Source organism: Salvelinus namaycush, chromosome 9 (assembly GCF_016432855.1).
Source record: "Salvelinus namaycush isolate Seneca chromosome 9, SaNama_1.0, whole genome shotgun sequence".
Taxonomy (NCBI): Eukaryota; Metazoa; Chordata; class Actinopteri; order Salmoniformes; family Salmonidae; genus Salvelinus; species Salvelinus namaycush.
Window position 1 is genome coordinate 10,507,096 of NC_052315.1, and position 24,377 is coordinate 10,531,472.

At 43.5% G+C, this 24,377-nt stretch overlaps 1 protein-coding gene across 1 annotated transcript; it reads right to left on the minus strand.

Annotated features, from left to right (window-relative positions):
- Window positions 1–1,436: 1,436 nt before the first annotated feature.
- LOC120053880 (fatty-acid amide hydrolase 1-like) lies at window positions 1,437–24,054 on the minus strand. The gene is made up of 15 exons (XM_039001165.1): window positions 23,848–24,054; window positions 23,314–23,427; window positions 22,359–22,499; window positions 21,499–21,632; window positions 20,947–21,153; window positions 20,632–20,672; window positions 20,208–20,332; window positions 7,311–7,436; window positions 6,969–7,066; window positions 6,368–6,467; window positions 5,946–5,989; window positions 5,800–5,839; window positions 2,761–2,869; window positions 2,339–2,484; window positions 1,437–1,870 (listed from the first exon to the last, which is right to left on the minus strand). The coding sequence occupies exons 1-15, from the start codon at window positions 24,052–24,054 to the stop codon at window positions 1,748–1,750; spliced, it is 1,755 nt and encodes a 584-aa protein (XP_038857093.1). The 3' UTR covers window positions 1,437–1,747.
- Between the last annotated feature and the right edge of the window lie 323 nt (window positions 24,055–24,377).

Sequence of the window (24,377 nt, forward strand, 5' to 3'; positions counted from 1 at the left end):
GGCGCTCTGGCCCTGCCGATGGAACCGCTGTATCATTATGTCCCATCCCCCCATCTATCCCTGTACTAAAGATACATCCTGTTATTGAGGCAAAGCAGTAAGCACTCACAGACAATTATCTGTGCCACCAAGATGGAGAGAGGAGGGCAAAATGAAGAGAGGAGAGACAAGGAGGGCAAAGATGAAGAGAGGAGAGACAAGGAGGGCAAAGATGAAGAGAGCAGAGACGAGGAGGGCAAAGATGAAGATAGGAGAGACAAGGAGGGCAAAGATGGCAATTGGTAAAATGAGACAAGAATAAGAAGAGGGGATATAGGACAGAGGGGAAGGGGGAAGAGTACAGATAGCTAGGGGTAGAGGAGGAAGCAAAGGTGGAAACGGGGAGGGAGAGATGGAAAGGTAGAAGTAGGAGAGCTATGGCAAAAAAGGGGCAACACTTCAGCGTAAAGGGGAGAGGACAGCAGAAGATATGTGCTAGCACAAATACATATGGGGAAAGATAGGAAGAGACATACAGTATACGCCACTCCATCATTAGAAATGTCCAATATGATGGCCTGTGAGTAACGGAGCCAGACTGCATCTTCATTTTCTATAGTGTCTGCTAGTACCGCATATCTTAAATGGCAGAGGGAGCACAATTTCTCCCCTTAATATTGCTGTGCCTGTTCATGCTACATATGCTGAGATATTAGACGATAGGAATGTTAGTGATTGACTGGGGAGGAGAGTGGCAGAGATTGTTACTATTATCCTGGGTTCAGTCTCACATCCCACTATTGAACAAGATGGTCAACCATTGATGGTATTGAATGAAAAAAAATGACAGTCAACACATGATTTTAATAATTCTGTTTGATGCAATTTAAAAAAAAGTGTCATCTTTGATCGTATAAAAATTACAGCATTATTGAGATGTACATAAACGACAATATTATAACGTAGACATGCACTGCAATGTAATGCTTTTAGGTGTCACGTTTGGAAGACACTTGAGCTCAACATTATAAATGTGCTCATCCCTAAAGCATGCACACACGAACGGCATCACATAGAGGGCTATATTAAATAATTGTTTAATTTGAGATACGAAAAACAGACATTTACATTTTAGTCATTTAGCAGACACTTATCCAGAGCGACTCAGTTAGTACGTTCATCTTAAGATAGATAGGTGGGACAACCACATATTACAGGCATAGAAAGTACACTTTTCCTCAATAAAGTAGCTATCAGTAGTCAGAGCTAGAAGTCAAACTCATTTTCCTATATAATGATAAATGCATATGTTGATTATAATTGACAAATACCAAGTAATGTCTTACTTCATTACTGTTTCCTTATATTATAAGTGTGTGTGTGTGTGGGGGGGGGGGGGGGGGGGGGGGGTTAATCAACTGAGGTAAACATAATTTTTCAATTTCCTTGAGTGTGTAAGAAAATATTACTTCCCATGTACTTAAATTACTGATGAATTCCTATTGAAAGGTCTGGTGCGCTGATAGCAGCCAAGAACAACCCTCAGTGTTTCTCAGTGCACTTGGATCGGTCTTCACACCAATCTGCTTTCTTAGACATTTAGGATTACCTGGGCCAGGGGGCCTCCTCAAGTTACCTCGCATCACAAGAACAATGTTATATTGAATTTTTACTACTTCTAAAACTCAGTAACATTTATGTACATAAAAGTTTTAACTGCTTGATCAAACAGGTCCCCGTTACCATTCTCTCTCTCTCCGTCGACCTCTCATGTCTTATCCTCTCTGACCAGCATCTCGACCTCTCTCATGAATCGCAGACAGAGCTCATCCTGCCAGGGCAGGGCCACACACTGGACGGCCACAGGAAGCCCCACTCCACCAGTCACTGCCTGTAGACACACACAGCATCCCAAAAACGTTAGTCCCAACCAATGATGTGCAGATCAGGGCCTGTACTCATAAATCATTTCATCAGAGTAGGACTGTTGATCTAGGAAGTTGCCCACAGTCCATCCCTAGTAATCTAAAAGGCAAAACTGATCCTATATCAGCACTCCTTCTCCGAGACGCTATTTGAACATGGGCCCAGTGATCTGATCTCTGCAACACAACAACCAGGACGTCCATCTACTGGTTACATGTGGAACTGCAGCCTAAGATTCACAGGTTAGTAGCTACATAAAGACATACATTAATGAACAATTATGAGACCATAGTGTTGTATCATGTGCTTAGGATACAGGTTGTGCCATCTGCAATGGGTAAAATGGCCACTTCAAGTCAAGATGTAAATATGTTTGGAAAGGGCTAAATGTACTGTAAATATTTTAGGAGGAAGAGTTTGTGACTCCGGCTACCTTTTTGTAGAGCTTGTCCCAGATGTCCCCATAGTTTCCCTTGTAGTGCCTGAGTTCTTCCTCATCCTCTGCTGTAACCGTGGAGACAGGAACCACCCCAGCAGGGAAATTAAGGAGATTGTAGATAATGGTGTAGGTGAGTGTACCTGGAAAGAGAGATGGAGAGGAGAAACAACTTAATCACACCACTATCTTGTTTCGCATTGGAAAATATGGCATGATTAAGTTAAAAGAAAAGTCTCAAACCCCAAAGGTTAAGTAAATCTTTGAGTGACTCCGAAGTAAATTATACAAGTGGCCTTGGACAACACAAAATCAACTCTAAGCAAAAACAGTTAACTTCCTATGCTATAAAAGACAAACCTAAACCCCATTTCATAAGGTGTTAATTTGCCACAGAGAGAGGAGAGATGGGTACATACTGGTGAGCTCGCCAGGGTAGTTATGGATGTAGGCTGGATCAACCATGGGACACAGCAGCACGTCCAGCTCACACCTCCTCCACTCTGCAATCACCTCATGCATGTAGTCCTTAGAGAACAGATAGAGAGATAGAGAGCAACAATTCCCTCAGAACATTGACGCTCACAGCCTTCTCACCAAAGCTAGATGTGTTATACAGAACAAAAATATAAAACGCAACAATTGCATATGAGGAAATACTGAGTTAAAGTTCATATGAGGAAATCAGTCAATTGAAATAAATTCATTAGGCCCTAACATATGGATTTCACACGACTGGGAATACAGATATGCATCTGTTGGTCTCAAATACCTTAATAAAAAGGTAGGGGCGTGGATCAGAAAACCACCACTGCACCATGCAGCGCGACACATCTCCTTCACATAGAGTTGATCAGGCTGTTGATTATGGCCTGTGGAATGTTGTCCCACTCCTCTTCAAAGGCTGTGTGAAGATGCTGGATTTTGGAACACGCTGTCGTACGCGTCAATCCAGAGCATCCCAAACACGCTCAACGGGTGACATGTCTGGTGAGTATGCAGGCCATGGAAGAACTGGGTCATTTTCAGCTTCCAGGAATTATGTCCAGTTCCTTGCGACATGGTGCCGTGCATTATCATGCTGCAACATGAGGGGACGGTGGCAGATGAATGGCACGACAATGGGCCTCAGGACTTCGTCACGGTATCGCTAAGCATTCAAATTGCCATTGATAAAATGCAATTGTGTTCATTGTCCGTAGCTTATGCCTGCCCATACCATAACCCCACCACCACAGGGCACTCTGTTCACATCAGCAAACCACTCGCCCACACAACGCCATACACGTGGTCTGCAGTTGTGAGGCTGGTTGGAAATACTGCTAAATTCTCTAAAACAACATTGGAAGCAGCTTATGGTACAGAAATTAACATTATCTGGCAACAACTCTGGTGGACATTTTTGCAGTCAATAGACCAATTACACGCTCCCTCAAAACTTGAGACATCGGTGGCATTCGGTTGTGTGACAAAACTGCACATTTTAGAGTGGCCTTTTAATGTCCCCAGCACAAGGTGCACCTGTGTAATGATCCTGTAGTTTAAATCAGCTTCTTGATATATGTCACACCTGTCAGGTGGATGGATTATCTTGGCAAAAGAGAAATGCTCAATAATAGGGATGTTTGTGCACAAATTTGTGCACAAAGTACATTAGAGTGCTTCGTTTGAGAAACAGACTGTTGTCCTGATTTAAAGAAGCAATAAAACCAGCCTTTAGACTAGTTGAATATCTGGAGTATCAGCATTTGTGTGTTCAATTACAGGCTCAAAATGGCCAGAAACAGAGAACTTTCTTCTGAAACTCGTCAGTCTATTCTTGTTCTGAGAAATGAAGGCTATTCCAAGCGAGAGATTGCCAAGAAACTGAAGATCTCGTACAACGCTGTGTATTACTCCCTTCACAGAACAGCGCAAACTGGCTCTAACCAGAATAGAAAGAGTGGAAGGCCCCGGTGCACAACTGAGCAAGAGGACAAGTACATTAGCGTGTCTAGTTTGAGAAACAGGCGCCTCACAAGTCCTCAACTGGCAGCTTCATCAAATAGTACCCGCAAAACACCAGTCTCAACGTCAACAGTAAAGAGGCGGCTCCGGGATGCTGGCACATGTGAATAATACAATTTGATTTGAAGCACCTTTGGCAGCGCTTACAGCCTTGAGTCTTCTTGGGTATGATGCTACAAGCTTGACACACCTGTATGTGGAGTTTCTCCCATTCTTCTCTGCAGATCCTCTCAAGTTCTGTCAGGTTGGATGGGGAGCGTCGCTGCACAGCTATTTTCAGGTCTCCACAGAGATGTTCTATCGGGTTCAAGTCCTGGCTCTGGCTGGGCCACTCAGGGACATTGAGACTTGTCCCGAAGCCACTCCTGCATTGTCTTGGCTGTGTGCTTAGGGTCGTTGTCCTGTTGGAAGGTGAACCTCACTCCAGTCTAAGGTCCTGAGCGCTCTGGAGCAAGTTTTCATCCAGGATCTCTCTGTACTGCGCTCTGTTCATCTTTCCCTCGATCCTGACTAGTCTCCCAGTCCCTGCCGCTGAAAAACATCCCCACAACCGTAAGAATGGTGCCAGGTATCCTCCAGATGTGACACTTCACATTCAGGCCAAAGAGTTCAATCTTGGTTTCATAAGACCAGAGAATCTTGATTCTCCCTGACCAAGGCCCTTCTCCCCCGATTGCTCAGTTTTGCCGGGCGGCCAGCTCTAGGAAGTCTTGATGGTTCTAAACGTCTTCCATTTAAGAAAGGAGGGCCTTGTGTTCTTGGGGACCTTCAATCCTGCAGACATTTTTTGGTAACCTTCCCCAGATTTGTGCCTCAACACAATCCTGTCTCGGAGCTCTACGGACAGTTCCTTCGACCTCACGGCTTGGTTTTTGCTTTGACATGCACTTTCAAATGTGGGACGTTATATAGACAGGTGTGTGCCTTTCCACATCATGCCCAATCAATTGAATTTACCACAGGTGGACTCCAATCAAGTTGTACAAACTTCAAGGATGATCAATGGAAACAGGATGCACCTGAGCTCAATTTCAAAGGGTCTGAATACTTATGTAAATAAGTAGTTAAAAAATATATATATAAATGACGTATTTTCGCTTTGTCATTATGGGGTATTGTGTGTAGGTTGAGGAAAAAAAGTATTATTTAAACCATTTTAGAATAAGGCTCTAACATAACAAAAGGTGGAAAAAGTTGAGGGGTTTGAATACTTTCCTGAATGCACTGTATATACACAAACATAATATTGTCTGTGACTTGTTCAATCGAATGCAACACAGATCATTTTTAATCTACGTAATCAAAAAGAAAACTGTGCACACGCATGAGTCGCCTACAAAAGAGTTTGCTTCTGCTGCAGCAGTCGCTGTAAAATATAACGCATGCGGCAGTCACTTCGTTGACCTCTAGACTGATATGTGAACCACACTGATTACCAAATGTTTACCTACTTCCACATCCACGTGATGTCTCCACAGGTCTTGCACAGAGCTGGTGAAAAAGGAAATGATGGAGTAACTAATTATGGTTACGTCTGTATTTCATAAACCATGTAACTGATAGAAACCTGGAGAACAGGGCTGATCAGACAGCTCACCCAAATCCACGCAGGCTATCCAGAGAGGCAGCGATGCGGGGAAACTGAGGGAGGAAAACGTGTCAGAAGTATTCCCAGGCGACCAAATTCTCCAGCACTTTAAACCAAATGCAAACTACTCTTCACACCCCTATACCCCTGTTAACTCCTGAGGGCACGTCATTTGGCGGATGTATGACCCCTATATCTCTATACTGAATTTCCTTAAACCCCCAGAAAGTATTTGGAATTGAAAAATGCCTGTGGAATATAATCAAAATAAGTAATACAATAAAAGCATTGATGCTACAGTTTCATCAATTGAATATGAAATAGAAAGACGTACTCCTCAACAGGAATTACAATGACGCAGAACTGTGAAAGAGTCATTGGGCGGGGGAATGGTTTCTCCAGTCACTGATTTAACCTTCCCCTTCACTTACTATAGGCTTGAGGAGAATGGAGAGGATTTTCTTCACAGTGCGAGGCAGATTGTAGGGGATAATCTGAACCCTGAGACACGGGTCGACAGGATCCCCTTTCCTGAAATAACACACATAACAGAGTTTCTTTCATTGACAACATATTTTTGTGTACTGGATAGATCATTTCACTCCCAGGGAAGTTCATTGGGGTAGTTTTGCTAAACTCGTTGGGATTACCAGGGTCATTAGGCCCAAAATGGAAGTAAACAGGTTGAAACAGGGAACAACAACATTTTTATTTAACTAGTTAAGTCGGTTAAGAACAAATTCTTATTTACAATGATGGCCTACACCGGCCAAACCCAGACGATGCTGGGCCAATTCAGCTCCGCCCTATGGGACTACCAGTCACGGACTGTTGTGATACAGCCTGGATTCAAACCAGAGTGTCTGTAGTGACGCCTCAAGCACTGAGACGCAGCGCCTTAGACCGCTGCGCTACTCGGGAGCCCACCAACATGGACTTGTCTAATGAGAAACACAAATTTTTGTTTATCCGTTTCTAAATATTTTGCTACAGTGTGCCTTACTGAACAGAACCCAGGGAAATTTGACTCACAGGTTGCTAAGCAAGGTAGTACATCCGTCGCCGAAATGACCCCTGATAACCAGCTCATGAATGGCATAGGTCAGCCTTGGGGGTATGAAGGAAACCAACTGGAGAGAGAGAGATGGGGGGGGGGGGGGGGAGATGGCAAATGATGGAGGGGTGGAGGGAGAGAAAGGAATGCAATTTGCAATTACATATCAATACAGTCATCAATCAAACTATAAACTAATGATGCTTATTTTTATGTTTCTGTCATTCAGCAGTCCAAGTCAACACTGTCTGATAAGTGTTCAACCAAGCTCTGATCTGGATTATCACAAATAGATCAGACTGGGGCTGGGGGGTACTCACCGTGTGCCCTGCTTTCTCCAGCAATGCCTTGGTCTCCCTCAGGGCTCGGCCCATGCTTGGAGAGGGCATGGCATAGCCGTCGTTCTCATAGTAACCAATCCTCAGGGGCTTGGAGCTCTGGTATACCTGGAGGAGAACAAAGGAAAAATATAGCAGATAGAAAGACTTTCCATCACAAAATATAATAGTGATATATACTGAACAGAAATATAATAGTGATATAATAGTGATATATACTGAACAGAAACATAATAGTAATATATAGTAATATATACTGAACAGAAATATAAAACGCAACATGTAAAGTGCTGGTCCCATGTTTTTTTTGTACAGGCTGTGCACACTTTGTCAGTCTCTCATTCACAATTTGAGAAGCACTTGATAATGCCTCGAATTTCCCAGTGGCATCCCCTTTGTGTGGCCATAATACACCCCTAAAAAAATCATTCTGCAGCCCTTCTCCCTAAATGCTGCCTGCTCCGAAGCACCTCTCATCTCACTCACACGATCAGGTCTTTCTTTTGAAGCAATGCGCACATGGTAGTAGGCTATAAGGGCAAATGTTCCATTAGCGAAAAACACCATTATCAACAACAAAAAATGACACTTTCCCTGTGGTTTATTTTCTTGCCAGCCAGGTAGGCTATAATCCTGTTGTAAATATAAGCAATGCGCTTAATATTAGGAAAGTTCAAAAATAAATATAGTAGCCCTAGCCTATAGAAAGCTGATCCTCCTCTTTTCAGTAGAGGCCATCACTCCGTTTTCATGCACAATTGCATAGCCTATTGAAATGTTGCGCAGCATGAGCTCATGGGCTCTCATGAAGTGTTTGATTAGATTTTCAAATACATTTGCATTGATGTCAGATTGATTAGAGGGACAATAGGATGCCGAGTACCAGGCAGTTAGCAAGTTTGGTAGGCTACTAATGACCATCAGCAGCATCAGAGCTTGGAGAAGCCTAATTACCGTAACTAAACAGTCAAGTGGAATTTGACTGCCTTCATGACGGTAATACGGTCACCGTAACAGCCCTAGTCACACAACACAATGCCACAGATGTCTGAAGTTGAGGGAGCGAGCCATTGGCATGCTGACTGCAGAATGTCCTCCAGATCTGTTGCCAGATAATTGAATGTTCATTTCTCTATCATAAGCCACCTACGTCATTTTGGAGAATTTGGCAGTACGTCCAACCGGCCTCAACTCCAGACCACGTGTATGGCGTTGTGTGGGCAAGCGATTTGCTGATGTCAACGTTGTGAACAGAGTGCCCCATGGTGGTGGTGGGGTTATGGTATGGGCAGACATAAGCTACGGACATTGAACACAATTGCATTTTATCGATGGCAATTTGAATGCAGAGATCCCGTGATGAGATCCTGAGGCCCATTGTCGTGCCATTCATCCACCACCACCACCACCTCGAACAGCGGGAAAACATTCCACAGTGAACAGCCTGATCAATTATACGCGAAGGAGATGTGTCGCACTGAATGAGGCAAATGGTGGTTACACCAGATACTGACTTTTTTTAAAAGGTATCTGTGACCAACAAATGTATATCTGTATTCACTGTCATGCGAAATCCATAGATTAGGGCCTAATGAATTCATTTCAATTGACTGATTTCCTTATATGAATTAATTGTTCCGATTATATTTTGTTCAGTATAATACTAAAAAATATGGATCTACCATTATATTCTTTAGGGATATCTATTGGACCACAAATCACGTTTCCATCCAACCTTTTTATACGAGTAAAGTACATTTTTGTGACAGGCCTGATGGGCACGGATCATTTGTCACTGAACTTTCCAAACGTCAACAAAACAAAATATGCTAGACAAGGTGGGATCTTTTTGTAAAAGTAATTATGCAAGAAATGTCGGTGTAAGCGCTTATGTGCAAATATTTATAGAATAACCATCATATCGGCGTAAACTTGGAGCCAAGCGATGACGTGTGGTCCTCCCACTACGACTCGTAGGGAAACCATGCAGTTTATTAGACGACAGATGAAATAAGTTACGATGAACTTCACAGGGTGGTGAAAGTGAACGGTGATGAGCTTGATGCTCCTTTCCAATACATATCGAGGGTCTTATTCTGGTAACATGATGATCGATGCGTGGCTGCCATTTGACAAATAATGTTGCTCTCTTGTCCATAATAATCTCATCATGTAGACTAAGAACACCTGCTCTTTCTAGGACATAGGCTGACCAGATGAAAGCTATGATCCCTTATTTATGTCACTTGTCCAACCGGTCGATTGCGATCGACTAGGCAATCGTAGTCGATCACCAAACATTTCCTATTTATTTTTTCGTTTAGCGCTGTTGGCGTTAGGTGCACTTGATTCAGCAGCCCTAGCGTCAGGAAGGCAACATGTTCCCATTTTGATCCATTTCATGTGTCTGAAGGTAGAATTCCGCATACGCGGCAGGCCCAGATAGTAAATCAAGCGCAACTATAGGCCCACTGCTGGCCAATCAGATAGCTCAGTTCACGGTGTCTGCAGTTTCCTCGAGCCAGACTGTAAAAACAAGCCACGGGCGCACAGAAAAGTTGATACTGTGAGATTATAAAATTAATAATTTAAACCATGACTAGAGAGACTCAAAGAATAGCGTAAAGAGTTACTGTTTTTATAAGTGTTTAGGTTGTTATTTGACACTTTGTTCAACACTTTTATAAGCTATAAAAAGGTGCGTTCTCCCCACTTCCACTACAACCAGCACTGCAGCTTCAATAAATGAGTAGAGCAAAGTGTTTCCATAAGCTTGCATTGTTATTATCTGCCTTTGTCTTTTTGAAATCTAGGAATATTTAACTTCCTCTGGTCATATGAGTAACATGAATTGGTGCATGAGGCAGAAATAATGCAGTGCGACTTCAGTTTCGCCATCAGCTGGAAGGAAAACTTTCCCTTTTATCAGCGGAGGGGGGGGAGCAGAAGGGCAGTGAGAAATTATTACCAGTGTGATCATATACAAAAAATGTTTAAATATAATTTCAAAATGGTCTGAGAAGAGCAATATTGGCAGGGGAATTCAAGCATAGGCCCAATACATTACCACTGCATATTGGCTATGGAAAACTGCACAAACCTCAATGCTACAGAACTGTTTTTAATAGTTTGTTGCATAGGCGTGTTTAAGTATATACACTGCTCAAAAAAATAAAGGGAACACTTAAACAACACAATGTAACTCCAAGTCAATCACACTTCTGTGAAATCAAAGTGTCCACTTAGGAAGCAACACTGATTGACAATAAATTTCACATGCTGTTGTGCAAATGGAATAGACAAAAGGTGGAAATTATAGGCAATTAGCAAGACACCCCCAATAAAGGAGTGATTCTGCAGGTGGTGACCACAGACCACTTCTCAGTTCCTATGCTTCCTGGCTGATGTTTTGGTCACTTTTGAATGCTGGCGGTGCTCTCACTCTAGTGGTAGCATGAGACGGAGTCTACAACCCACACAAGTGGCTCAGGTAGTGCAGCTCATCCAGGATGGCACATCAATGCGAGCTGTGGCAAGAAGGCTTGCTGTGTCTGTCAGCGTAGTGTCCAGAGCATGGAGGCGCTACCAGGAGACAGGCCAGTACATCAGGAGACGTGGAGGAGGCCGTGGGAGGGCAACAACCCAGCAGCAGGACCGCTACCTCCGCCTTTGTGCAAGGAGGAGCACTGCCAGAGCCCTGCAAAATGACCTCCAGCAGGCCACAAATGTGCATGTGTCTGCTCAAACGGTCAGAAACAGACTCCATGAGGGTGGTATGAGGGCCCGACGTCCACAGGTGGGGGTTGTGCTTACAGCCCAACACCGTGCAGGACGTTTGGCATTTGCCAGAGAACACCAAGATTGGCAAATTCGCCACTGGCGCCCTGTGCTCTTCACAGATGAAAGCAGGTTCACACTGAGCACATGAGCACATGTGACAGACGTGACAGAGTCTGGAGACGCCGTGGAGAACGTTCTGCTGCCTGCAACATCCTCCAGCATGACCGGTTTGGCGGTGGGTCAGTCATGGTGTGGGGTGGCATTTCTTTGTGGGGCCGCACAGCCCTCCATGTGCTCACCAGAGGTAGCCTGACTGCCATTAGGTACCGAGATGAGATCCTCAGACCCCTTGTGAGACCATATGCTGACACATGCACATTTGTGGCCTGCTGGAGGTCATTTTGCAGGGCTCTGGCAGTGCTCCTCCTTGCACAAAGGCGGAGGTAGTGGTCCTGCTGCTGGGTTGTTGCCCTCCTACGGCCTCCTCCACGTCTCCTGATGTACTGGCCTGTCTCCTGGTAGCGCCTCCATGCTCTGGACACTACGCTGACAGACACAGCAAACCTTCTTGCCACAGCTCGCATTGATGTGCCATCCTGGATGAGCTGCACTACCTGAGCCACTTGTGTGGGTTGTAGACTCCGTCTCATGCTACCACTAGAGTGAAAGCACCGCCAGCATTCAAAAGTGACCAAAACATCAGCCAGGAAGCATAGGAACTGAGAAGTGGTCTGTGGTCACCACCTGCAGAACCACTCCTTTATTGGGGGTGTCTTGCTAATTGCCTATAATTTCCACCTTTTGTCTATTCCATTTGCACAACAGCATGTGAAATGTATTGTCAATCAGTGTTGCTTCCTAAGTGGACAGTTTGATTTCACAGAAGTGTGATTGACTTGGAGTTACATTGTGTTGTTTAAGTGTTCCCTTTATTTTTTTGAGCAGTGTATATATACACATACACACTTTTTTTTTTATCAGAGCGGTAGATCTCGGCTTGCTTTTGGACTCAAAGTGATCTTGACTCAGAGGTTGGTTGGTGACCACTGCTCTAGATGAAGAGGAGGTTAAAGAAGGATTTTAAAGCCTTGAGACATGGATTGTGTATGGTGTGCCATTCAAGGTGAAGGGGCAAGGCAAAAGATTTAAGTGCCTTTGAACAGGGTATGGTAGTAGTTGCCAGGCGCACCGGTTTGTGTCAAGAACTGCAACGCTGCTGGGTTTTTCATGCTCAACAGTTTCCCGGGTGTATCAAGAATGGTCCACCACACAAAAGACAACCAGCCATTTTGACACAACTATGGGAAGTATTGGAGTCAACATGGGCAAGCATCCCTGTGAAACGGTTGACACCTTGTAGAGTCCATGCCCCGACTAATTGAGGCTGTTCTGAGGGCAAAGGGGGGAGGGGGGGTGCAACTCAATATTAGGAAGGTGTTCTTAATGTTTTGAACACTCAGTGTATCTGCTAGCTGTTGGCTAGAGCGCACGTGCCCAGGCGCGAACCGGGACAAGAATTTAGCCCTGGCATTTCATCCACACCAGCCCACATTGCCAACTCTAAATATAATACCCACTGCTAGTAGCCATGTATTCATCCAACAGTACATTGAATGTCCTTTGCAGTGGTAGGTTACTACCCATGAGGCCTATTCCCTCCCAATAGCCGGTGCGCATTTCTTGCTCGTGCCGCTCCATATCTCAGAGCTACATCAAAAGTGTACCTACAGAAAACTGACACCCTCCTCTCTTCGACAGGGACAAGTGGACAAAGCTTCCAAAGCTGTGCTTTTTTCAGAAATTGCATTTTGAAATGTTAAGCGATCAGAGCGCATTGGGGGAAGAGGAGAGTGGCTCGTTCATCACAGCAGCAGGCCCCCGCGAGGGCACAATGGCAGGGCAGACACTTTCATTACAGGAATCATGAGGACAATGCACTTTACTGTTTGGCCAAATTATGGTTTTAGCCGCCCCAAGAACAGGACGTTTTGTGTGAGGTGACAACGTAGAAGTTCCTCTTTCTACATTTGTAGGCACCCTTTCTGTTTTTTACGATCCATGATCTTGGCTGTCTAACTGATGACCAATCCGACCCTGCACATGCCAATACCAGAGTGGGTACACTCGCTATATAACGCAAAATTTTTCGTGAGGCAAATCATCAGTCGAGTTGAAAATGCAATGGAAACCCATTTAACTTGGTAGCATCTCTGTATTCCAGAGAAAGAGACACAGCTGCATGTGAGCTCTCACATTTTTCAACATGTTTTTTTTTACAAAAGGATAGATTTGGAGTTAGATAAACTTGGATTTTTCAGCAGGTACTGTTAACTCGAAATGACACAACGACAAGGTTCCAGTTTAACAAAGTTTACTCTACTATATGAACACACTACAAGGTAGCCATTACACTCAAGGCCAGGTCCAACAACGACAAGACTTCCTGCGCATGCTCACTCTTGACTGAGTGATACCCCCTTAATAACAGAAATATAGGGATACTTAAAACATGAACTTAACAATCTCCCCCTTTTCTTTAAAGACAAATAAAACATCAACAACATAATTAAATGTCCAAGTATTATTCAAGATCCCCATTACAAATGGGTTGTGTGACAGTTCTTATTTGTATTACTCAAGCTGCCACTTTCCATTACTGAGAGCCTGTAGGAGCGAGAGCCTGTAGGAGCACAAGACCGGATGCTCCTTTTTTAGTCAGACAGTCAGCAAGCTGTTCCTTTGTGGTCTACCACAGAATCCACTGGATTCTCTGTGCTTGAATAAGTTCCTTGATGCTGCTAATCTCAAAGTCTTTTCTCTGTGACAGACTTGGTTGACTTCACAGCATCAACTAATGAGTAGTTGTCAGTGACACAAACTACAGGTAGGAAGTGCCGTTTTGTCCCACCAGTGATAACCTAGCGAAGCATCACGGAAGACAACTAGTTTCAAATAGTCATCTTTTCCAACATGCTGAAACTTTAAAGTCACTTGTTGTGATTTCAGTTTACGAACAACTTTGTTTGCCTCATGAATGGTTTGTACAGTGGCGTGTTTTGTGTTAGATGCCAAGTTGCAACCATCAAACCAGGTCTACTCTGTCTCGCAGCCCATAAAATTTGTCCCATCTTTGACCTCAATTGACCAGCTTCAATTCCACATAGAGGGGAATTCCTTTGTACGGCTCTTGAAGAATCCATGTGGATAGGTTGAAGATTCTTGATATAGCTCTCCTGTTGCATCAGTATTTTTCCATCAACTGTAATAAACTCTATGCCAACATAACAAAAATGATCATGCTCCTCACGGCCAACCTAGAAAACAGCTTTGAGGTGTGGAATCACAGTTGAAGCAAAGGTCTGTGAGCCACCCCAGATAAAGTCATCAACATGACAGGCAAGTACTCCAGTCACATTGCAGTCTTGATCAAGCCAATAGAAGACTGCAGGATCCACTTGTGACATTTTTCCACCTGTATTCAGCATTGTTGCCTTGACTTTGTTGTACCAGTAGAGTGATCCATCTGCCAGTCCATACACACACTTTTTTATTTTCCACAGTGTTCCTTCACTTTTAGCTTCGGGCGGAGGTCGGATGTGAATGTCCCTTGACAGCTCTGTTCCCTGCAAAAATCCAGATTTGATGTCTATGGAATTAAGTTTCCATTTTTTCTGGCAGATCACTGACATCAGCAATCTGAGTGACTCTGAGGCGCATGTCGGTGAGTCTTTTGGGAGTTCTTTAGCAGCCAGCTCCTCAAAACCTCTAGCCACTAGACGTGCTTTGGGCACTATTCCAGTTAAGGATTCTTTAAGGGTACACACCCACCTTGTTGAGACGCACTTTTGGCCAATGTCTTTGACTTCCTCAAACACTCAATTTTTCCTCCAATTACTGAGCTCATCTAGCTTAGCTGAGTCAAATGACACGTCCTTTGTTTCAAGTACATCATCATTTTGAATGTCATTCTGTTTTTCTCGATTTTCCATTGGTTCAATTCTGATATTATCTACAAGTGGCAGGTCAGCTGACCCTGTTGTACCAGAAAGTGTAGCTGGTTCAGAGTACTGCAAGTTGTACCAGTTCTTGTGTTTTGCTTTTCCTGCTCGTCCAATGACGGTTGCTGTATGTGGAATACCACTTTCTCTGTCCGTGTATTTAACAGTTTGTCCAGTTTTCAGATTGGAACAACCATGTTCTCTTAACACATGTGGCTGTTGAATGTTTTCCTCATTTGAACGCTCAACAGTATTACCTGTGGCATGGTTGAAGGTCTCTGCTCCATTTCCTGTGTTAGTTTCGGTGTCCATATCATCGGATGCGACATCTGGTAGGTTTGTGTCTGTTACTGTGTCCTTTTTGTCATTTTCATTAGGAGACTGATTCTCAGCAACAGCCCCTCTATCTTGTTGATCATTTACTTTCCGCAATCTTGAGTGATGCACCCTGACAATCATGCCTCCGTGCCTCACAAATATCACCACACCATCTTGACCAATGACTACTCCCGGTCCTTTCCACTCTTGACAGTCAACTCGTTTGTAGTACACTTTGTTTCCAGTTTCGTACTTCTCATCATCATTATTCCCTGAACTGCTGAGTAACTTCTGAAGTCTGTTAACTGTATCATGTCCAAACTGTTTGTAAAGCTTTAACAATACTTTGTGTTTTTCTTTAGTGCTCATGTTCTCTGTGACTGTCAGAATCTTCATGTGCTCTGTGTCAGTCAGAATCTCATTTTTGCATGGACTCTGTGTGATGTCTTTGTCTAAAATGTTTACACAATAGTGGCCTGAGGTAGTAAGTTCAAGAGTCACTGGTTGTTTAAACATCACTGCCTTGTCATTTTTTATGTCTAGTACAGCCTCTGCCTTCTTGAGGGAAGCTTTGCTTAATAGTAAGGGGATATCTGTAGGGACCACCTCTGTTTCAATGTGACACTTAGTCTGACCAATTTTTGCTGGTATCTTAACTCTCTTGGTAGAATGGACAATTCTCCCGTCTCCAAATTTGAAAGCTCTGTTGCTTGGTGTGTCAATCATATTTTGTACTTCTTTCATATTTAGTTCACTGACATAGCTATCAAGCCATTTTGCACCACACACTGTCCGTGTACATGCAGTATCAATCACAGCAGATCCTAAGGATTCAACTATAAAAATCTCAGTATCAGAAGCAGATTCATTTGAAAACAGTGTAATGTTACACTGCTCTATCTCTGTGTTTACATTTTCCTCTGTTAGTTTAACTTGTTCATTTTTATGAGGACAGTCTTTAACCCAATGGTAAGTGCTTTGACAAATTGCACATTTCGATCTCCTTCCATATTTGTCCAGTGGATTTGTGCCGTCATCCTTGTTCAAATCCTCAACGGATATTTCCAGTGCTGTATCTCTCGCTCTTCCCTCCAGCGATAATACCACCGCAAGTGCTTGCTTTTTCGCTTCCAGATTAGTAATGCGTGTCCAGATTCCCAGTTCATTTTTCCAACTTTCGTACGACCTCTTCTCGTCGAAGCGAGGTGGCACGTTGTAGTTAGAAGCCATCCTCTGCTACCAATGTTAACTCGAAATGACACAACGACAAGGTTCCAGTTTAACAAAGTTTACTCTACTATATGAACACACTACAAGGTAGCCATTACACTCAAGGCCAGGTCCAACAACGACAAGACTTCCTGCGCATGCTCACTCTTGACTGAGTGATAGCCCCGTAATAACAGAAATATAGGGATACTTAAAACATGAACTTAACAGGTACATATGCAGGATGCTACCCTCCACAACATGGCCTTCGCTCCAGATCAAAACTCCAAACCTACAACCTAATTTTGGCCAAAATTGACCGGAGAGATTACTGCTACCAAGGTTTCCTTTTTCCAAGCTATATAGAGGGTGCTCTGGCAAACAAACAGCAGAGACCTGAGGACACCATCCAACCTGGAGTAGTTTGGTCTGATGCTATTTTGAACGCCAAGAAGAAAAAGTACATTACAATGAATGCGGAGTTAAGGCTGCCAGGCTCGCTAGGACAGACCAGATACAACTTCAATTAGCACCGAGGTGTGAAGTGAAAGGTGTCGATGCCTTTGGGCCCAACAAGTGGCAGGAGTCCCCTTTGAAGCCCCCTCCTGCTGTTTAAAGACCATCCACTGGCATTTTCTACAATAAATCTGCCTCCGGAAATAAAAGCTTCTCCCAAGTGGGTGTGACACCTACTCCCGTTGCCTGCTGCACCGCTGCTTGGATTCCACCTGGCGATCTGTTCCCAGTCTGTCCTGGCCTGTCTCCCCCTTCCTGGTACAGGTACCCCCACCACACTCCCACCTGAGCTTTCTCTCGCATCCAGCACACACGCACTGCTGGGGCGAGTGACTGACTTACAATGGCTACCCCCAAATGGTTATATATATATTTTTTTTTTTCTTGCGCATTTTGCCTCATGACTCCTGCATGCTTTGTTGACTACGAACCTTCTTTACCCAACCGTGGGACAGACTGTTTGTTCCCACACTCGGGACTCTGACTCTATTGGTTACACAGACTTTTGGCCTCCCTTCCTATTCTAACCACCTCTCGCCAGCTTTGTATTCATGTTACCTGATAAAATTGCTGTACAATATGATCTTGTTGTCATCTGATGCACATTCAGATGTCATAAATCAGCACTGCAGAGCTCTCCCTGTCCTATGCCGTGCCTTGATGGTATTACTGTTGATGATATCTGGAAATGTGCATGTACACCCTGCCCCATCTACTGTTGCTAGCCCCAATTCTGACTTGTTCTCTGATATCTGCTTTACTGATTTCTGCTCTCGTAAAAGCCTGGGTTTTCTGCACGTTAACGCTAGAACCTTATTACCTAAAATGGATCAATTGAAAGTGTGGGTTCACAGCTCCAATCTTTATGTGTTGGTCGTTACTGAGATGTGGTTAAGGAAGTTTTGAATACTGATGCCAACCTTTCTGGTTATAACCTTTCTCAGCAAGACAGATCTTCCGTAGGTGGGGGAGTGGCAATCTTTACCAAGGATCACCTTCAGTGCTCGGTTGTCTCCACCAAGTCTGTCCCCAAACAATTAGATTTTCTGGCTTAAGCATTCAACTTTCAAATAGCTCTTTGTTGACTGTTGCTGGGTGCTATGGTCCTCCATCAGCACCAGCCTGTACCCTACCTGCCGTAAGCTCTCTCCTGGCCTCTTAGACTAAGTTTGAATTTGTTCTGCTAGGTGATCTAAACTGGGATATGCTTAAACCACCTGACCAAGTCCTAAAGCAATGGAACTCCCTAAATCTTTCTCAGATTGTTACCAATCCCACAAGGTATGACTCCAAACACCTAGAAAAGGCTACTCTCCTTGATGTTACCCTCACAAATAATAGGTGTCAGTCTGGGGTTTTCTGAAATGACCTTAGTGATCACTGCACACACGCACTGCTGGGGCGAGTGACTGACTTCGTTCAGGTTATGGATGTGTCACTGCAACCTTAAAGGTCCTCAATGATGCCACCACCGCCCTTGATTCTAAGCAATATTGTGCTAGTATTTTTATTGACTTGGCCAAAGCTTTTGATATGGTAGACCATTCCATTCTTGTCGGCCAGCTAAGGAGTATTGGTGTCTCTGAGGGGTTTTTGGCATGGTTTGCTAACTACCTCTCTCAAAGAGTGCAGTGTATAAAGTCAGAACATCTGCTGTCTCAGCCACTGCCTGTCACCAAGGGTGTACCCGAAGGCTCAATCCTAGGCCCCACGCTCTTCTCAATTTACATCAACAACAACGCTCAGGCAGTAGGAAGCTCTCATCTATTTATATGCAGATTATACAGTCTTATACTCAGTAGGCTCCTCCCTGGATTTTGTGTTAAATGCTCTACAACAAAGCTTTCTTAGTGTCCAACAAGCTCTCTACCCATGACCTTGTTCTAAACACCTCCAAAACAAAGGTCATGTGGTTTGGTAAGAAGAATGCCCCTCCCTAATTACTACATCCGAGCGTTCAGAGTTTGAGGTAGTCACCTCATACAAGTACTTGTGAGTACTTGAAGAAATAAAATCTGAAATAAATCACTCTACTATTATTCTGACATTTCACATTCTTAAAATAAAGTGGTGATCCTAACTGACCTAAGACAGAGATTTTTTACTCAGATTAAATGTCAGGAATTGTGAAAAACTGAGTTTAAATGTATTTGGCTAAGGTGTATGTAAACTCCCGACTTCAACTGTATCTACTGCAGTCCTCATCCTCCACATACAACACCCGTTCTGCCAGTCACTTTTTGCTAAAGGTCCCCAAAGCACACACATCCCTGGGTCGCTCCTCTTTCAGTTCGCTGCAGCTAGCGACTGGAACGAGCTGGCACAAACACTCAAACTGGAAAGTTTTATCTAAATCTCTTCATTCAAAGACTCAATCATGGACACTTACTGACAGTTGTGGCTGCTTTGTGTGATGTATTGTTGTCTCTACCTTCTTGCCAGTTGTGCTGTTGTCTGTGCCCAATAATGTTTGTACCATGTTTTGTGCTGCTACCATGTTGTGTTGCTACCGTGCTGTGTTGTCATGTCTCTCTTTATGTAGTGTTGTCTCTTGTTGTGACGTGTATTTTGTCCTAATATATATATATATTTTTTTATCCCAGCACCCGTCCCCGCAGGAGGCCTTTTGGTAGGCCGTCATTGTAAATAAAATAAAAAATCTTAAATGACTTACCTAGTTAAATAAAAGGTTAAATAAATAAAACTTAAAAAATGTATTCGGTACATGGGAATTTAACCGCAAAAGGTAGTTATGTGCACTACGTCACCACACACAGCCTTTTATCCACAACAAGTCAATTTGATGGAAACAAATCCCTGGTGGGGAAAATGCACGTTTTGTTTTCATACAGATTTTACACGATTCGCATGAAAATCTGTCACCAATTGGATGGAAACCTAGCTAATGATATGTATTCTATGATAAGAGAAACTTCACCCTGGAGCCTATGTACGGATCATCTCCCACAATCCTAACTGTAACCATTAGTGGGGAAAATGCAAAACTGACCCAAGACCAGCATCTGGGGGAAACTTCTCCCTATGATAGAGAACCCACCTGTTGGTTGAATGGGATGGGTGGTACCGTGGGGTCCAGGATGAACATGTGGTCACAGAGCAGAGCATGCATACAGAGAGCCAGGCTGTCGACGTCTCTTGCCATGGGCCCAAGGGACGACAGCACTGGAACAAGCACAACACAAACAACTTGGGTCATCATGACAGTGGAAAGTCAGTCACTAAAAGCTAACAATACCATTAGTTATCATGTCGTTACTATACCAGAGTTACTGTATATAATGCATTAAGCACCCTTTGAAAATAATTACTATATTTTCCACAGAATCAAAGCAGTGCTCACTTTTCTTTTGAAAATGCTTTTTTGTAGACCTTATGAAGGACTGGCAGAGGGGTCAAGCAAAATGTTATCAATTTATTTACTATGCATGAGCAGGGATAAAAGTTTATTGTTTGAGCCGTACCTGACTTTTGGCCCCGGACACAGGAGCTAGCACCTCGCGAACTACATTTTTTTTGTTTTTAAAAGGAACAGAGAAAATCAGTCAATATCTAACATCTAACCAAGCCCATCGGGTCAATATCTAACCAAGCCTGGGAGTCTTGTGATGTACTCTTTCTTTGAACTGTGCTCAAGGTTATGAGCATTGTAAAAGATAACATGTTAGGCCAAGTCACCATGAGACACACAGATTCACTAACAGATACATTTGATAGAAACACTAAGGAACACTGACAGACATACTAAGAGTAACAGACCCAATAACACACCCACCCACCTCAGCCTGTTGGCCGTGGGCTTGAAGCCACAGATCCCACAGAAGGATGATGGGATGCGGATGCTGCCCCCGATGTCGGACCCTATGCCCAGAACCGAGCCCCCTCCTCCGATCAGCGCCCCTTCCCCGCCCGACGAGCCCCCTGACGTCTTCTGGGGGTTGTGGGGGTTCAGAGTCAGCCCATAGATAGGGTTACCACAGTCAAAGCTGGAAATGAGGACAATAAACTTATTTTTAGGACATATTTAAAGGACTGCTTTCTCACATGACACATGGGATGACCAACCAGCTTTACTCTGGGTGCGGACTAGCCTGGTCTTAGGGCTTCGACGAGGACCACGTCCACACATTCTTCAATCACATTACTCAAGTCAAAGCTCTTGCACTAAATTACATGGCTTACTGTGGTGCAACTGGCACGTCTCACCTACTACAGTATGTCAATGTAGTTCAAGTGTATGTGGCGATCCATCACCAGTTGACATTGTTTGGTATCCAAATAATATTCTGAATCTCATTTGTTGCATTCACAAGTCTAAAATAACTATTTACTTTAGCAGGCCTTGGGGCACGTTGGTCTTGACGAAGGGAATGGCGCCTTGTCTCTTCAACACTTCAACTAGCACACTGTCCCCTGTGGCGGGCAGGTCCAATTTACAGATTACGCCACACGTAGAGTCATGACCCTAAACACAAAAACAGGAGGAAAAACTAAAACAAGGAAATCATTCATGTAAAAAAAATACTATTTCAGTAGACGTGCACATCTCTGAACCATGTTACCGGTAGGGCTATTGTCACGAGAGATTCAACTATACTGAACAAAAATAGTAATGCAACAAGAAACAATTACAATGATTTTACTGAGTTACAGTTCATAAGAAAATCAGTCAATTTAAATGAATTAGGCCCTAATCTATGGATTTCACATGACTGTTAAATCAGCTTATTGATAGGCCACGCCTGTCAGGTGGATGGATTATCTTGGCATAAAATAAATATTCACTAACAGGGATGTAAACAAATTTGTACACAAAATGTGAGAGAAATTAGCGTTTTGTGCATATGGAAAATGTATGCAATGCAACGTATGCAATTTCAGCTCATGAAACATGGCACTAACACTTTACATGTTGCATTTACATTTTCTTTCAGTATAGAAGCACAAACTCTGAACCCAGAACCATGTTACCGATTGGGCTTATGTCATGAGAGAGTCAACTAGAAGCGAACAAACATATGTTACAGACAGGCCTACCGTCGAGCAGCTTCCTGGACACAGATTAAGCCTAGTCCTAAAAAGCATACTCTATGGAGAATCTCCATTTAAAAATGTTTTAGTCCAGGACTAGGCCTAGGTACAGAGGAAAAGGGCAATGAAACACACTGAAATGACACCTAATCAACACTACCTTGTATCCAATATTTTCCTTGATACTGACAGGGACCCCATAAAGGAGACCATCCTTGTGAGAGTCAATATCCTCCAGCTGATCCCAACTTTCCAGCAGGACCTCAGTGCAACAGTTCAGTCTCCTATTCACCTCCAAGGTCTGTGGGGAAACAGCATGGGATAAATCAATGGGACTGCTTTAGTAGATTGATAGGCCTAGTAGCATGGTCCCAGATCTGTTTGTGTTGTCTTGTCAACTCCTATGGTCATAGTAACAAGAGCACAAACAGATCCCAAACAGATCTGGGACCAGGCTAGATTGATTATCACACCACAATAAATGTTGCCTAATAGGTGATAGGCCTTCAATACAACAACATGCATTGTTTTATACAATACAGCTGCATTTGTTTTGTAAACAATGCAGAAATGATCCAGGCATGTCATCATAAACTGTGTACAAAACATTTGAAACACCTGCTCTTTCCATGACAGACTGACCAGGTGAAAGCTATGATCCCTTATTGATGTCCCTTGTTAAATCCACTTCAATCAGTGTAGATGAAGAGGAGTCAGGTTAACGAAGGATTTTTAAGCGTGTGCCATTCAGAGGGTGAATGGGCAAGACAAAAGATTTAAGTGCCTTTGAATGGGTATGGTAGTAGGTGCCAGGCAAACCGGTTTGTCTCAAGAACTGCAACGCTGCTGGGGCTTTTACGCTCAACAGTTTCCCATGTGTATCAAGAACGGTCCACCACCCAAAGGACATCCAGCCAACTTCCACACAACTGTGGGAAGCATTAGAGTCAACATGGGCCAGCAGGAACAAAACTAGGTCACCAATGCTTGCAATGAAAACAAAACTATATTTTATAAAAATTATGCAGTCCACAAAATTCCACAACATGCACATTAGAAATAGTTGGTATAAGCTATATGTGAATACTGGGGGTGTTGATTGGATTGTGCATTACCTTTTCCATGTATGAGTGGAACACAGCTTGTGGAGTTAGTGTTCCATCCTTCAGTTGTTTGGACAGCTCAGCCAGGGACAGTGAGAGGATGAGAGAGGTGTCTGTCTCAGGGTGCTGACATGGGATTCAAAGAAGGAGAGTATGAACATTGGGTAGGCCTATACCACCAGATATCTATCTAACTCCCCTTTCTGAAAATAAAAATTAAATGTCCTGTTATCTCAGTCAGTGGGCTAGTCGTGCAGGGGGTCCTCTGAATACCCCCTACTCCTCTTTTCACTTGATGCATGCATGGCTAAGTAAAAAATGTTTTGAACATGAACTTGGAGTGAGTTTGACATGAAATAGATCAGTTGTGATATATTATTAGAGTGGCTGACAGCACGTTCGAATCACAGCTGTGTCTGACTAATCAGTCGTGTTGAATGTCCATTCACTGACGTTGTTAGCTAGCTTTCGCTTAGCCTATTCATAGAGGCAGAATCCACCCTTGGGTTCTCGAGCAAATTTTCGCTAAATTAAAGTCAAACTTACCGACTCGTTGAACTGACAGACAGCATGCTCTGCTCGTTGCAGCGACTTTTCTCTTCGCACTTTTGCTTTCTGAATTTTCCTCCACGACTGTTGGTGTCCAAACCATTTCAGCAAAAGGACCAAGGCACTTGCACCGCATGCTGTGGCTGTCAGAATCACTGTCCATTTCGGCTTTGCTACAAAAACAAGTTGTTTATAGTTATCCATTCTGTCTATGACGCCTATAAAGCTATCCACCTTGAACAACAGACTTTCTAAACTAATGTGATAATGCTAAATGGGTAAACGTTCCATGTATCATAAACATATATAATGTGTGATTGCGGCCCGCAATTCGGGGCGTTCCTTACATGTAGTTTTTCATGCATCTACAGAAACGCCCCCTATCGAGCATCCCATTGGTTCTGAGCACACCATCTTCACGCTTGCGTGATACTTGATATTCGCGATTTCCCCTGATTGTCTATGCGATTAAAATGTGTGTCAAAAGGGAAATAACAGTATTATCTGAGTTTTTCGGGGGCGAAGGA

What these genes read in the sequence shown, in the direction of transcription:
- LOC120053880 (XM_039001165.1), bottom strand. Translation starts at nt 24,054, where the DNA reads ATGGATAACTATAAACAACTTGTTTTTGTAGCAAAGCCGAAATGGACA. An exon ending in TCTGTCAGTTCAACGAGTCG is followed by an intron (nt 23,428 to 23,847) that starts GTAAGTTTGACT and finishes ATCCCATGTCAG; the next exon opens with CACCCTGAGACAGACACCTC. An exon ending in CCATTCTCCTCAAGCCTATA is followed by an intron (nt 5,990 to 6,367) that starts GTAAGTGAAGGG and finishes TTCCTCCCTCAG; the next exon opens with TTTCCCCGCATCGCTGCCTC.